This window comes from Micropterus dolomieu, linkage group LG08, assembly GCF_021292245.1.
Source record: "Micropterus dolomieu isolate WLL.071019.BEF.003 ecotype Adirondacks linkage group LG08, ASM2129224v1, whole genome shotgun sequence".
NCBI lineage: Eukaryota > Metazoa > Chordata > Actinopteri > Centrarchiformes > Centrarchidae > Micropterus > Micropterus dolomieu.
In genome coordinates, this window is record NC_060157.1 from 8,600,744 (window position 1) to 8,617,636 (window position 16,893).

The 16,893-nt window shown below is 39.1% G+C and overlaps 2 protein-coding genes across 13 annotated transcripts in view; one reads left to right on the forward strand and one right to left on the reverse strand.

Moving 5' to 3' along the window:
- dnmt3ba (DNA (cytosine-5-)-methyltransferase 3 beta, duplicate a) overlaps positions 1 to 5,013 on the reverse strand; it is a 24,075-nt gene extending 19,062 nt beyond the window's left edge. Inside the window, exons 1-3 of the mRNA XM_046057565.1 lie at positions 4,385 to 5,013; positions 2,669 to 2,803; positions 501 to 646 (exon numbers count right to left, since the gene is read on the reverse strand). Coding sequence (XP_045913521.1) covers positions 501 to 646; positions 2,669 to 2,792 — 270 coding nt within the window. The 5' untranslated portion in view covers positions 2,793 to 2,803; positions 4,385 to 5,013. The remainder of the gene's footprint in view (positions 1 to 500; positions 647 to 2,668; positions 2,804 to 4,384) is intronic.
- nol4la (nucleolar protein 4-like a) overlaps positions 4,486 to 16,893 on the forward strand; it is a 40,154-nt gene continuing 27,746 nt past the window's right edge. For 2 of the 12 annotated variants that reach the window (XR_006826163.1, XM_046057566.1), the window contains exons 1-3: positions 4,544 to 5,152; positions 5,232 to 5,293; positions 11,934 to 12,071. The gene's annotated coding sequence lies outside the window, so the exon portion shown is untranslated. Of the gene's footprint in view, positions 5,153 to 5,231; positions 5,294 to 11,933; positions 12,085 to 16,893 lie in introns of all 12 variants that reach the window. The other 10 variants (XM_046057577.1, XM_046057572.1, XM_046057567.1 and 7 more) reach the window with 10 other exon arrangements.

The window sequence follows — 16,893 nt, forward strand, 5'->3', positions numbered from 1 at the left end:
GACTTATACAGTTTTACAACAAACTGCGACTTTCTTGACTTTATTATTATATTTTAAATTGACAAACATTGTATGTGTAATTCAGGGCACAATTGAAATGGGATTAACTAGCAACGATGGGATATGGGATAATAACAAAAAAACATATTTTTTCAGAAATAAGATCCCATGGCGGTCCACCAGAATGGGAGAGTACTTAGAGTCTTTATTGCATCTTGAAAAAATAGATTTATTAATATAAGAAAAACCTATCTGTCATGATGGCAGGTGACAACACAACCCTTCATTTTGCAGGTGGCAGGTGCTAATTTCATTCCCTAGGCTACATACAGTACAATCCCATGATAATTCATTCACAATTTAATTGACACAGGCATGCAAAACATTGGCTTGCTCCTTGTAAGATTTTATCCATATAAAGAATAGATTCTGAAAACTAACAAAAGTAGAAGAAAAAAAGGAAACTGTAATATTACTCTATTACAGAAAAAAGTGCATACCCTTGTGACACCACTCTTGCTGAAGGCCTCGTGGAGGAGTCTGAAGTTGTGCTTACAGTCATCTTCACCTTGTGCATCAAACTTTACCTTGGTCATGTCAACAGAGCCAGGAATAACCCAGTCCATGATCTGACAGTGACATGCACCTGTAGGATCATACACACATAAAGACAGATCATAAAGTGTTGTCTGTGCAAAAAGAACGCTCTTTTGCTGTTCTTCAACAGCAGTGGGGATATAGCGCTGAGCGGAGCTGTGAGGAACCATGACCATTCAAGCCATGCTGGCGTGGTGTAAGTGTTTATCCACAGCACAACACGGCTCCTCATCTAAAAGCTAGCTGTGGCTGATTCTGCTTGTACTATTCTTTCTTGCAATATTTAAGACTGTCCTATGACTGTTGCGTAATTTTTTTTTTTTTTTTAAGAATAACACCACTAACAAAGCTCTGCTAATGCAGTGGTTCTCAGCCAGAGACTGGCTTCTTGGAGGGGGCACTTAACAAGTGGGGGGTATGGGGATCCTCCCCCAGAAGATTTTGAACATTAAACACTTAATTTCCTGCATTCTGCGGAAAATTTCTCCTCAAATTTCTGCCTTTTCTGCACCAATTTATGGTGGAAATGTATTATTATATAAAGGGAATTCAGGTGGCCAGTGACAATTCAAAATATATACATATAATAGAATATAATGCAGTGAGGCTCTCAGGCATTCTTTAATAAATAATAAATATTTTTCTCCTGTAGATCAACTTATTTAATATCATCCCTGCTGAGTCAACACACATGATTAAGTCTTCCCTCCTCTTTTGTGTCTTTTGTGGGGAAGTAACCTATTTAAATGTGTTTGAGGCCCCTTTTCATCTCAGTGATAAATTAATCCGTTTTAACTAAGTTAGAGACTGGACTTTATTAGCTCATCTGTTAATAACTTATCATATCATAACTCATTGTTTCCCACAGAATGAGAGTGTAACTGTGGCGCACGGCGGCGTGCAGTCGATATTGACTACCAGCTATACACAGTGTGCTAGCCTCGAAAACCCAGCTGTATTCTAACATTAACTTAGCTCTCCTTATGAGCTAGGCTCCTTACATGCTTGCTAATAACTTTTTTAAGTTGGGTCTCTGTCATTGACAGCGCTGTGTTGGACAGATTTGTGCAGCTGCGTTCATGAAGTAGAAGGAGAGACAGTGAGAGATAGAGGGACGAGCGAGAGGATGTGCTGTGTGAATGCGCGCTGCCTGCAGTTCTGCAATCAAATACGATTTTAAATTGGCCTAGTAAAAAAATCGAAAATCATTATGTTGCGGTCAGCGTCGATATTGTGGCAGGCCGCCACAAATAAATGAACGTATGGGAAACACTGTAACTTATCTGCTCACGTTCAAAACTTTCTGCACATTCAGAATCTTTCCCACGTATCTGTGTTCTCTGACATGTAAAGAAAAAAAGTCGTAATATTAGGAGACTAACGTCATTAGCCTATTTAAAGCAAATTCATAATATTTTACTACATGCCCATGTCCGACAGTGGAATATCCCTCTTGTACATGTGTAACCACTACGATAACAAGATATTCATGGTGTATTCCTCAGAGAAATAACACTTTTCCACGGTAATACCATAAAAAAGAGCATCAGTTTTCCAGAGTTTACACAGTTGAAGCCATGTTGGTAAAATTTTACAGATGATACTCGCAGTGGACTAAACTGTTAGGTTTTAATGTTGCAGACCTCAGTTTCTTTGCAAGTAGTTTAAAGTTTAAACTTGGATTGTTGTGAATCTTTAGTGTAAACTCGCCTTAGAGTTTCCAACTAACAAACGCCCCCCAAAAGCAGCTCGGCGCCCCTCTTTCCAAAATATTGCTTCCAGCGCCCCCCATCGTCCTCAGAACGCCCCCTGTGGGGGCGGTACTGCCCCAGTTGAGACACACTATGCTAATGCAATGACAAATGCATTGCATTTGTTGTAGCTGCTTCACAATACACAATACCTACTGGTTTGCCAGTGGAAACTTTGAATGTTAAGCAGCAACAGTAAATTAGCAGTAACTTAACAAATAGTTCAAACACAGCTGTAATACGAATATAAACCAATCCATTAACAGTAAAACCAGGCGCATTGAAAAACTGCCTTAATTCTGCTCATAATAATGAATCACCTGAACCCATCTGCCGCACATCTTTGAAGTTGGTCTTCAGTAAGTTGTTGACCCAGGTCACCAAATAAAAGCGGCTGGACTTATCAAGGGAGGAGTCTGGAGTCACAACCACTGTACTCGCCATCTTGCAGCTCTCTAGGAAAGAAAACAACAAGCACATTTTAATAATATAAAGAACGAACGGTAATCAAAAACATTGTTATCATAGTTTAGCCATGCTCATGTCTATAATTCTTGTCTTTTTTTTTTTTTTTTAACTTTCCATCTATAGCAAATGTGGTGGTTCAGGAGGTTGAGCAGGTCGTCCAATAGGATTCAATCTTCCTGTCTACAAAGTGTCCTTGGTCAAGGCACCTTGCAATGTAGCTTGCTGCCATGTGTGTTTGTGTGAATCAGTGGCAAATGATTATGTGCTTTGGATAAAAGGAACACACTTTGAGTTCAAATATGGACCCTTATAACCTTATTTTATTTGGTTAAAATTTCATGGATTGATTACAGCGGTTAGTAATTTTTTTTGCATTGTATTCATGTGTCTAATAAGACCTGATGATTGCCTAAATGTTGTAAGAGGGAAAAATTACCTTCTTTACTTACCCCTGGTGTTCATATTTGTAATACTGTATTTATTAAGAATAAAGCTTTGTTGGAATCCTGCCTTTAAATGTGCACAAGATGTTCTGTGAGCCAACTCCACCACATCTCTGTAGTTACTTCAACTATATTACTCATACAATACTGACACAGCTGAGTTTTTCTGTGATGGGTGCCCTTCACAAACTTATTTGCTTCATTTGGAAATTTCTGCATTGTTAGAAAAACATGGTATTGTCAACGCTTGTGTTTACCCCATGGCTGACTTCTAGTGGTAGGGTGGTGGGGGAGACAGGGGGTGGGTTCTAATCCCCATTGTCTGGCTGTAGAGGATAAAGCTTCAGTGATTTCAGTCAAAAAATCTTTTAAGTTTCTGTATTTTACTTGAATCATACTATTTTCTGTAGTGCACAAGACGCCGAGCTGTGGGTATTACAAGACCACGCTGCTCCTGCAGCGGTCTCTTCCCGTTTCTCCTCTAACGTTACGCAGCCTATAGAAAGCGTAATGAAATCTCGCGTTGTCCATTTTTTGCCGCGAATATCCTCGTACACAACTTTCACTGACAAGGAAGCTTGAGCTCTGACATAACATCTTGTTATTTTACTTTGCAGGAATAACAAATACAATGCGCCCACACGTGGTACACTTACTAGGCACCGACCGGCATGTTAATTTATAGTCTCGGTTATAAGCCGGTGCAGCGGCTGCACTGTTTCACATGAGGCCGGTTTTAACGTTCCATTGAAGCAAGTGGATAAAACCGATTCACCCCAACCACCGTTTAAGAAAATGCAACTGACTGTCCGCGCATATGCACGTTATTACAGCAACTGGCGAAAATAAACTGATTGATGTCAACTGCAATTATTATTAGAAAATCAAAATCTCCCCCCGGCTCACGACCCCATCTGCTGATATCGCCGTGGGTTTGTATGGTTGCGAGCCGGTCTTTGTCTTGTGAGCCTGAAGAAGGTTACATTTACAACAAACCATAACAATAAAAACTGTAACAACATGACCACGTCCGTATCATCCGTGCACCGCCTTTAGCATACACGAGAAAGTCTCAATAGGATTTAAGCTGTTGGTATTGTATACAGATATCAGTTAGTAACTTACCTCGGTGGTCCCCTTATAGGATGTAGATGAACCTCCTAAGGCACATCCTACGATAGGCAGACCGGCCCTTGTGACGTGACGTCTGCATTACCCCGGAATGATCCATTGGACGACCGATACGGGAGGCTGTCCCGTAGTGGGACTGCTAGCTATTACTGCCACGGGATTACGAAACTTCCACCCGCCCGCCCTTAAAACTAGCACAAGGTGATCAATGTAAACACATGTCGCCGATTTTCAGTAAGGCGAGAAATACGGCTATACCGGTAACCCCGCTCACTCAGTCTATTTCTGAGAAGGACCGATTAAGTTCGGCAAAACTGTGTAGGTTGAAATAGCGATCACCCCACTCCCTCAAAATTAGCTGGAAAAGGCTGATCAATAATTAGGCCAATATATAGCCTAATGCTAGCGCCGCATCGCAGACAAATCTAACCGTTTTTCCGTTGGTCGACAAACACGATAACGGTAACGTTGAGTAGTTATAACCTATTACTCTAGCTTAGCCCACTTTAGAGATCGGTTTCCTTCTGAAATTGAACCGAGCTACTGTATAATATCCTATAAATTAGGCATTATTCTGATACAAAAATGGAGATAAAAATAACAGTTGCACATTCCCTAATTTGAGTAACGTTAATTTACAAAGACGATAGTCACACACATGTTATGTTATAAATAAAACTAGCCTGAAAATCTTCCTTAAGGCAACTATGGAAACATTCAAAATAAGAAATGTAACTTGTGACCAGCTGATTTTCGCGTCCTGTAAGTTATACATGAGATGCAGTTTTCACAAATATAGACTGTATAATGGCGTCATTTTGATTATCTTATGTTTCTACAGCTGTTGTGTTAACGTTTTAATGGCGCTGGCGAACAGGTGGGAGGAGAGGAGCATTTATCACGGTAAGACTACACTGTAACTGTTTTTGCGGCCCGTCCAAGGGCCTCATAGAAACTGCACAAAGAAAAGACCGATGAAAGTGCCACTAGCGCAGCCAACATGGCGCCTACTTTGGCCATTTTGTGAAACCGTCAGGACACGTCCCACGAGCCCATAGGCCATCTGCGGCGCCACACGGAGACAAACAAAATATACTTGGCCTGAAAGGCCTCTCATTTGTGAAATAAGCTTCAACTCGAATAAAACGGTTTCAAAAACACGAATAACCAAAATCTTAGCCTGGGTGTTGTATTATTGTTTATTATTTATTTATTTAAATTTGAAACCAAGTCTGCTAGTGTTTTGTGTTTTTTTAAATTTTAAACCAATAACAATATCACAAAGTTAGTATACAAAAAAGTAAAAACAGAAACCTATAGTGCTCACCTAGCTTTAGACACAATCAGCAATGGCTGATGTTGCATCAGAATACAAATAAATTCTGGCACTAGCTGGAGTGATTAGTCTAAGGTACAGGCAAAAAATACAGGCACGTACAAGTCTGACCTTGGTTTTGGTATTAATTATTAATTACCAGCTATATTAATGCCATCTCGACTATATTCAGTGTCTAGTTCGTGTGTATGATTGGCTGGAAACAGTATTTTTCCACTAAAAGGGTTGAGTGGCTGATTGACTGATTAAATGTTAGGCTACAGTATAAACTCTGACATTGTGATTTAAAAATTGAGAAAAATGGTTAAAGATTTGGACTCGAATGGTGAACAATTGGTTGCTAGTGTGTCAACTTAAAGGCTCTTTTGATACAAGCAGTTGGTTTCAGTTGAACTTTACATTGCTCTACCATTTTGTCTGATGTGACAGCCATCTTTTATCTACTCCCCAAAGGGCCTTGTTGGAGCATTATCTGTAAGTTTGTTTGTTTTTTGCAGCTGTGATTGTGATTTGTTGACTTTCAGTTTATTGTTGAATAAGACTGCCATTATACTAGCTCAGCCCAGCAATGAACAAAATTCAGTGCTGGGCATGTTTTGTTGTCCAATACTGTTTTCACAGTTTCACAATCACTTCCAGTTAATACCTCAAAGGTTCCCTGCTGTCTTCTGTCTTTACTGTATATCAAGTGATAAACATGACACGGTTTACAGCAAGATGGTGCACTGATTAACTCAAACAAAATGCATTTAATTAATGAGAATATCCTCATTGCCTTCAATGGCAGGGATTTTAGCATTTTAGCAACACTGAAAAAGGCAACTGCTACAACACAATAAGTGCACTGTAAGTGCATTGCTGTGTCTTGTGGAGTGATTCAAATCAATGACAAAATTGTAATAACCGTTGTATACTGTATTATATATTATCAAGGGACCAAGTAACATTTTGTGGCTTGGAACTTGGTTTGCATGACTAAATGAGTTATTTCTATTGTATATTATATAGAGATGATGGAAGTACTGTGAATGTGTGAGTGTGTGTGTGTCTGAATTTATGTTCAAGCTCAGTCTGAATAAATATAAGTGAATGGTTAGAAACAAGACCACAAATGCTGAACTCTGGTGACCATGTGTCCACGAGGGAGCTGACGTTCATGGCACAGTATTTATGGACTGATAGTGAGGTGTACAACCCCTAATGTGAAAATGTTCTTACAGTGTGAAATATTGCTTTAATACTGAAAACAACAAATTGTCCTGAATGTCTTTTTATGATGTCATTATAAAAATAACTCTGGGCCTTTTGACACCATCTGTGGTAGCCTACAGCAAGGCCACAGGGTTCAGGGTAGGCTTTGTTTGTCTCTCCACCAGCCCATCCTCCCAAAGGGCGGGGTCATCAAAGTAGAGAGAAAGAAAGGCATTGGATTTTCACTATTTTTAATGTGGCTCATGTTCAGTGGGGGTCTAATGGTGGATAAACATCTAAAAAGAGATAGTTTCATCATGTGTTGGGTTAAGAAGGAGTCTCCATTGTGACAATGCTTACAAAAGGAGAAAAACCCCCCACCATAAATTCCACTGGTCAAACGCTTGACTGACTGATCTTACAAAATCTAATATGTCAAGAAAGCACTTTTCAAGTGGGATAAATAGCACAAGGGTATACATTGCCTGTGGTAAATATGTATTTCCTCCGTAGCAAAAATTCAATTAATCTCATCATGGATAGGAGCTCTTATCTCTATATACTGTCTGGCATTAGTCTAGGATTGCAAGCGCGTGGGGCTCCATGATTAGATAACTTAATGAGACAGACACAGTTTAACCATTTCTGTAAATGATTAACTCTGGATGGAGAGTGAAAATCTCTAACTCAAAACATTCCAGCACTTTTTAACATGCCATTTGATCTTGAATGAATGTCTCAATGTTAGTGCAAGATGTTACCACTGCAGCTGCCTCGCGGTGAAAATTGAATGGAAGACTGAAATAGCAGCCAGATTACATTAATCAAGCAATATCAAGGTGTGATACAAAAAGTCGTAACCACTTTCAAGTGTCCTGCAGTGTGGGCAGAGAAGCAAGAACATGAGGTCTGAGAAAAAGAAAGAAAAAAAGTCTGAAAAGGGGAAGAACAGACTAAAGGTCGTTGAGAGCGGCTTTAGCTGTCACTTTTATGAATGAGTGTCAGGAACAAAGCAGTGAGGGAAAGAGGAAACAGGAGTTATACATGAAAACCTGGGGTTTTATTTACCCAAAACATGCAAAAATGTTATACTAGACCTGTAAAAAGGTTATCAAAATCAAAATGAACACAACAAAACATGACACAGGAGGGAGCATATATAGTGACTTGGCACAAACTAAACATACAAGTGGTAAAGAAGATGGACACCAATTACAATGAATACAAAGCAAAGCTAACTAAATCCAAATCACCCCCAAGCACATGGTTTGGCCCGATAAGCTGTGCCCAGGATTTCAGAGTCTTCAGCCATGCCAAACTCCAACAGGAATGACCTCACGCAACCATGGTAATTCAAAGACAAAGAAATTAGTATAATTAATATAACAGACAATTTCTTGTGTAACCCTATATGTGTGTGCGCTTCCTAGAAATAATTTACAGTTAAAAGCAAATAAACCACAGAGGAGAATCACATCAATCTTAAATCTGTTTTTTTACTGTTTACCACGCGATTTTCAGGATGAAACATAAAATAAATGATTTTGAACACGCAGTTAAAGATTTATTTGGCCACTTGAAGGCAGTAGAGACGAGCTGTAAAGACAACAGTGACATATCGTCACCTTCTAAGTGTGGTGAACCTGTTAGCAAAGAGTTTCTGATTTACACATCCAGCAGTCATTGAACAACATTGGTCTCATGTTCATGGCCACCTGATGAATGTAAGTCCAATATTCACTCTTTTAACTCTGTTTTTGCTTAATCAACTTATAAGGGAAATATCTGGCTCTTTAGCTGCTAAATGCTCCACTGTGTTCAACAGCTAGTCGCTCACCGCCTCTTTGTGTTTTGTCTGAGATTTTCAACAAGTTGTTGGTTTTGGCCACAATGGGATTTGTTGTTTATAAAAGTTTAGAATAATGCCAGGCTTTTAATTTCACAAATTAGTGAAAAAATAACAATGGCAGAAAGCATGCATGCAATCAACAATTATTACAATATTAATCATGTAATTAATATCAACACATGGGGGCTGTGAGGCTAAAAAGGTCTTAACTAAACCACTTTTGAGAGTGGCATGGGGTTTAGGCAGAGAAAGAGGAATAACAAGTGATCTGAGAACCAGGAAGGGAAGAAAACGGAGACAAAGGTCAGTATTTAGGGGATAAGGCTTAGAGGACAGAGCCTGACAGGTGCAATCAGATGTGTCACACAGCCATGGTAAACTGGTTGTCAGTGCATCTGTGGGGGTCCACTATAAGCATGTCACAGCCAATCAGGGGGGTAAAATAAGAGCTGTAGAGTGTTTTTGTCTCTCCACAGTGAGCCCATTATAGCCATGAAGCCAAGTAGTATTGACATGATCAAGGCCACAAACACAGGTGGCACTGACAGATCCCAAACATGTGAGAGGGAGTGGTTGATCAAGTAGCGACATGCAAATTGGCTATTTGTGATGGGACGTATCAGGTAATGTACATGTTTGGCTTGCAGACAACTTGTTTATGACTTCACTAGCAGAATGTGTTGCCACTTAACTTGTTCATGCCTGCCAGTTTGATAAGCAGATGTTGTGTCAGAGATAAAGCTTTAGCTATGAGCGGTGGTTAGGTCACCGGGGCCACGCATACAATCTGCCTTTGTGTCAATGTAACAGGCTTCCTCTGGGCCCCTCGAAGCCTCTCAGACCGCAGAGGCATGTTCAAGACGGGTTGGGCTGACAGACGTGCAATTTCTCTAAGATAGTTATGTAGGAAAATACTGAGTAAATACTGCTTCTATACTTCACTCTTAATTTAATTTGTAACTATTTCAGTTTTGTTTGATACACCTGTACTGATACACCTGTACTGAACAAAATCATCTCCAAATAATTTGCTCTATCTATTAACCTTGATAGTTCCACACACATTTCAGTAGCTTGTATCTTAAATGCACATTTTTGTAATGAATAACCAATTATTATGTCAATCCGTAATTGATTGAATAATACGCAAAAGGAAAATTATTTAGCTTTTATTTATCTTTTCATTGACAGAAATTTTCCATTCCACAGGTCGTTCTTACAGTATATTTAACTTAAACCTGCAATAACTAATTTTTTTTGGCCAGTTGTGGGCAGCAGAGACAAGTTGTGAACACAACATGGACATATCACCATCTTTTAAGTTGACATGGCAAACTTGTTAAACATCAAGTAGTTATGGAGCGACAATTGTCATTCATTTAGAGTCATGTCTGCAACTCTTACAGGTACACCTTAATTTGTACAATAAAAAAATACCATAATATTTTATTTAAAGGTGAAAATTCAGCGGGTTGCTCCACGTTTGGTATGATAAATAAATGGATTATAATATATTAAAGATTTTAATTCGTCATCTCCTCTGTTAAAGTTATTTTAATTTTTTCTGGCTTTTAATTTGAGCCACTCGCATGTTTTTTAATGGATCATCAAAATTTACACTTAAACTAATTAAGTGTAAATTTTCTGGATGAGTGGCAGACAAGAACCCAGACACGGAAACAGCCAATGTAGAAAGAAAGTTCAGTTTACCTACGTCAGGCGGGCAATGGTCAAACAGGCAGGTCAGGCAAATCAAGAACACAAAGAACACAAAAACCAGAGACGAATTAAGGGAAAAGTCACGCCACTTAAAGAATCCTGAATAGAAATCTATGGAGAAAGCCGGTGACTCCAAAGATGGCGATTGTATGTACATATTCCGCCTCTCCCACAAGAAACAGCCGAGCCAGGAAACATATTATGCCAGTCATGTAGTTCCACTGATGTAAGTGCACATTTGAGATTTGCGACAGTTTAAAATGTTGTGGTGGCAGCGAGGAGCAGGTGTGTGACCAGATCAGATGCACTACATGTCCGACCAAATTAACGCGTGAAAAGTGCCAGTATTAATATGCAGTACTTGCAATATGTGTTAGAAAATACCGGGGGGCCTTCTATAAATGAATTTGGTATATGCTGACTGTATCCATAACGTCAGTTAGCATATCATTTGTACAAGCTCTCTGGTGAAAGTACAGTTATTGGCTCTCTCCCCATTACCAAGTCTTATTAGTCTATATACAGATTAAGGGGGTAAGCGTGAGTTCAAACAGTGAAGCCCGACCAAAGCCTGCATGTAGGCCCCAAAATGACATCACAACCCTGTGACATCCTGTTGCACATGAAAATGTAATCATATTATTTAGATAATCTAAATAACCTATTCAGCCATCGGAGACTCTACGTTGGTATTTGGCAAGTGAGCCTTGTTGGTGGGCTCATTAAATCACAATCCAAGTCAGACAAACACCCTGAGCCAAAATACTTTTTGTTGGAGTAGCTGTTGCAACATGTTGCAGCCATGCAGCTACCAGAATTATCTATGATAAGTACTTTGGCAAAACACACTAGACAATCTGGTGGGGAGTGAATTTAACTGAACCAGTGTAAATACTGAAGACCATTGAGGGAATGAAGATGGACTGGGTAAAAACAGGGGAGGGGACTGTGGTGGTTGCAGGGCGTGAGGGAGTGGCAGGATCTGAAATAGTTTGATGTCATCAAGCATTTCCAAAACATCAGTCTGACCTCCATCAGCAGTTGGGAAGTTGGGAAAGTCAATTAAATGCTCTTCAAAACGTCCAATTCAGACTGATTTCCTCCTCTGAGACGTTTTGATGATTTGATTTTAGACTTAGAGTGTCTTTATAAAACAGACTGATCCTGGTTCAGTTTGTTAGGCTCATTCAAGACAGGCTTCTCACAATAAGAGACACATTTAGAAAACAGTCCTCTGAGGGTTGGCAGAAGGAAAACACAAACAATCTAGGGTGGACTTGAATCTACAACCTTCAGGCCACAAAGCACCTTCTCTACCAGCTGAGGTATCAAGTGTTCAGGAAGTGCACAGATAGTCTCACACAGAGAAGATCAGACTTTGTCAGTACAAATCTGTTTCAGTGTGAATCTATTTAAGGGTGAAGTCTGTATACTTTCTTTCTCTGCAGGTTGATAAAAATGAAGTTTCTGCAGCTTTAGTCTGATGTCCCTCTGGTTCTTTGTGTTGCTCAGTGCTGAAGATGGTCCACTGGTGAAGGACACCGACTAGCATTGTGGAGGCGTGGGATAAATGCTGATTCAGTGAGGTACACAACACAGGTGTGTGTGTGTGTGTGATGAATGTGTGACTGTGTGTGTGGTTTCATTTGTCTGTTCAAAACAACAAAACACTAAAAATCAAAATTTCCAGCAAAGGATGTGCCTTGATTTCAACTTCTGAACTAACAAGGAGAGATCAGGAAAGTCCAGATGAGCAGAAGGGGATTGAACCTGCTATCTTAACATGCCAGCTAGCTTTGATGGATATTTTGGCTTTTGTTATCACTTTACAATATTTACAGTGTTTCATGCTGATCATATGGCCCTCACCTGTATCGTCACCTGTATAGTATTTTACGTATTATTCAGTAAACCTGCCTCATTACAGCTTTTTAATGGATCATCTGCATGCTTTCAGTTAAAATTAGTACATTTTAAGGGATTGTTTTGAAAATGGATTGAAGTAAAAATTTACATAATAACATTACAGATAACTACACCTTCATTTGTAACTTAAATTAACTTTTTAAATTAAGATGCAAATTTAAGATCAATTAATAATAATTAATGAATATATTCATTAATGGATTTATGTTGATAATAGGGATTCAGTTGTTCATCTCCACAGTTGAAGGTTTTTTTTTTGAAAACCCTCAAAGACTTAAGTTTCTTCTGTCTTTTATTTTGAGCTAATCTTACCTTCCCTCATAAGGATTTGTTTATGGATTACCTGAATGATATAAGAGGTTTTTAAGACAAAAAACAATCACATAAAATTTACTAAATAGTTTTAAAGCCACCTCACAGCTTTCACCTTTATTAAATATGTCTTCTGTTTTTTCAGAGGTGGGGAAAGGTAGTGTATTACACTTTCAACTATGTGTGGTTAATTGCATTTTACAATATATATGTCAGATATTACCAAAATGCTACAAGAATGCTCAAATGTGTCCACTAATCATAGAAGAGAAATACAAGCAGGCAGCCATACTGTACTCATCAAGCCCAATATTCACTCTGTTTTAGCTCTTTACCAGCTCCCGAGGGAAAAAACTGGCTCTTTAGTTGCTAAATGCTTCATTTTGTTCACCAGCTAGTTGCTAACTGTGTCTGTCTGGTGCTGAGCAGGTAGTGTTCAATGGGTTTTAAGAGCTTTTTTGCTGAAAATAGCTTCCAACTGAGAATGAAAACCAAACTGTGAGAGCGGTGAGAGTGAACCAAAACAGTAAAGTTGTGGTCCAAACAACAATGAGCTGAAAATTGCCATAAAGCTCTGCAAAGCTGATGGGAGCTGCAGGATTCAGGTGATAATTCTTCATCATTACTAGCGACCCATTTCCTATTGTCATTTGACATATTGTTATTGTTAAAAAACGATATCAACACTCATGCGCGCACCCAAAAGCTCATTTTAATAGCTCATTTCCCTTCTCCTTGTAGTGTGTGCTCATTTACACCCCCTCATGGATTTACAAAGAAAATGATGGTGAAAGAAGGGTGGAGGCTGCCTCTCCAGCTCACACTGACACTAATCCTGTGTCAGTGCAGTGCACGTGGGGAGGGAATGAGCTCACACTCTGGAGGAGAGGGGTCTGTGCTGAGCCAGAACGGTGGCCCTTGTCTCCCTGTCATTGTCCCTCCCTTCCTCGCTCTCTTCGACCCCCTCTTCTTATGATTAGCCAGACTCATCGCCCTCTATGGTCTGCCGTTTCCTGTTACTTAGTTACCAGTTGCCATGATTTGCCTGGGCCGCTTGTGTTTCCATGGTGACTGTGCCCATTCTGTCGTCTCCTGGCTGCCTCTCTGCTGCACCGTCCCGATGGCCTGTAGCCACCCCGGGCCCTGACCCACAGCTCCCTGCCTCCCTGCCTCATGGTCCCATAAGGCTGTCAGTGTGTGTTCACGTCGCACTGCAGCCCCTCACCATGCCAGGCTGGTAAATGCAACTTCTGGCTGGTCGGTGTCGTGGCTGACTGAGCAGACAAAGAGAGAGAGAGAGTTGATATAATAGACACTAGATATGCAGTCAGCATGCTCCCCCTCTCCTTTACACAGCTGCATCTCATCACATCAAACACAACATCAGTATGAAGACTGCACAGTAGAAAACACAGTCATGTTTTTCTGAAAGGGTGAAATCACACAAAAAGAACAAAAACAACATATTTCTCCAGTCAAAAGGTCCTACAGGATTTTCACCTTGTCTAATAGAATCCTTTAGTGTTCTTATAGTATGTATATTTATCGATATATGTGTGTGTGTATATATATATATATATATTAGTCCTCTACCTTGTCATGGCATCATCAAATTTGAAAGACATTTCAGTCATTTGCAGACTAGAATGTATTGTTATATTATTGTATAGATAGGAGACTAAGGATAGATATCACAAACAGATTTCTACATAGATAATTATCAGTTTTGTTATTACATTTTCAACAGTTTTCTGTCACATGCATTCGTCTTAAAATAGTTACACTGTTTGCATTCCTACTGTCTTATTATCACCTTGTCAGTTATCTGTAAAGCACTAACCTGTCTGAAAGGCGCTGTACCCTGAGTAACAAAGACAATCCGGAAAGAAATGATACTGTTGAGTCTTTAAAATTTAATTTTTCAACGCTAACAGCACCCAAAATTTACAAAAATAATAATAATAATAGAAATGAAATAATAATGATTCACTTTTTTGTATTGTCTTGTTGATATTTAAAAATCTAAGCAAATAAAACAATTTTCATGACTAGATACCACTAAGGGGGAAAATGTGATTTGGGTGAATTGACCCTTTTAATCTAAAAGGAGGTATATTATAACATTCATACATGTAAGAATATTTCAGTCCAAAATGCAAATATTAGAACAAAGACAAACAAACCATGCGGTGAACTGAAACAGAAAGATATTTTGATTTGTGTGGTCTTGTATAGGACAAGTCTAGTTCAGGATTGGGTGGAGGGTAGGGGGGCACAAAGGAGATGCAGTCATCAGCTCCACCATCAGGAGGCAGTAGTAGTTCTCAAATTGTCACTCAGACTTTATCACGTTGGGAGATCAACACAGGCCGAGCAGGGTAAACTTGTTTAACCATCACTGCCCCTCACAGTGTCACTGTCTCTCAAACTCTTATTCAGTCTAACACTCACTCTGTTTCTCTGTCTCTGTTTAACGTCCCTCCTGAAACTCTGCTGAGGGTGCACCCTCCTCCAAGACAGATTGTGTTACACTACACGGAAATTCCCTTTACAGCGAGATCTGCAGACATCCTCTGAGTATCTGTGCAACTACCCCCGAGGAAAAAAGTTTGAGTGTGGTTGCATGAACACTCAGTGAAACCATCAGTGTTGGTTAACTTAAAGAACATTTACTCAAGTTACTTAAGTAATTTTGATGTGCTTGTCTGTGAAGATTCTCAGTCATCCAGGTCATAGTTATCCAAAGACGGTTAAAGTCAGGGGCAACTGGACTTGGTTGAAGATACTAGAAGATGTTTCGTCCCTCATCCAAGGGACTGGTAGGGAAACTAAGCTATTTAACCTCAGTGGGGTCGTTTGCCAGGACTGTCGATACCGCTGGTTTGTTAGCGTTCCTGGCTGTTGTAACGACAGTCGACAGTTTGATGCACTTAACTTGACATTTAATTTATACTTGCACTACATTTTTTAGAGAAAATATTGTACTTTTTACTAAATTTATTTAAAAGCTTTAGTTACTTTGCAGATTAAGGTTTTGAATACAGAACATATGATGAACTTTTACAATGTGATAACCCTAACCCTTATGAAGATGCAAAAAATAGCATATTTATGACCAAGTAATTTCTGATTAATTTTATGGTTCAAATACAAACAATATATATCTTAGTAATACTTTACTTTTATGGTTTTAAAGTAAAGTATTAGTAAAATATTTCTTAATAAAAGACAAACGTCGTGTCGTGTTAAAAATATCCTCAGTGGATAATGTAACAACCCTAAACTTTGTTTCCGAATTTAAACAAAATTGAACGATAAATTTAAAGTCAGAATTTTAAGCTCTGTAGTTGGATTGTTCTTGCTGAAATGCACCTTGAGAGGTGTATTTATATTCTCCCCTGAAATTTATGTACACAGCTTTGTACCTTTTTATCAAAGAACCAGATATATTCACTCTGTTGCTAATCTTGTGCTGTTTTCTCAGGCTGAGTAAGGGCTTGTAAAATCCGTGGAGTGCACCTTTAAATAAAGTAAACCTGTGGATACCATGCACACATAAGGAAATATTTTGTCTGTGGCATGGAGACGACATTGTATGTGGGCAGAGAGGTGGATATAATAATAATAATAATAATAATAATCCTTATTTGTAGAGCACTTTTCAAAAACAAGTTACAAAGTGCTTTAACAAGTGTAAAGAATAATACAAAAAAAAAAAGATAAGAGCATGAAAATTTAATATAAAATTAGTAAAATACAATAAAATAAAAGGGATAAAATAAAGTCAAATAAGATCGGGAAAAGCTCTCCTATAAAAGTATGTTTTAAGAAGGGACTTAAAAGAGTTCACTGACTCAGCCGACCTGATTTCCTCGGGCAGGCTGTTCCAGAGCCTCGGGGCCCTGACAGCAAACGCTCTGTCCCCTTTAGTTTTCAGTCGAGACTCTGGAACAGACAACAGACCTCTGCCCGAGGATCTCAAGGTACGTGCTGGTGCGTATGGGACTAAAAGGTCAGAAATATAACAAGGCGAGAGACCATGAAGAGCTTTAAAAGTGATCAATAGAATTTTAAAGTCAATTCTAAAACATACTGGGAGCCAGTGTAATGAAGCTAAAATAGGAGTAATGTGGTCATATTTCTTTGTTCTGGTTAAAAGCCTGGCAGCTG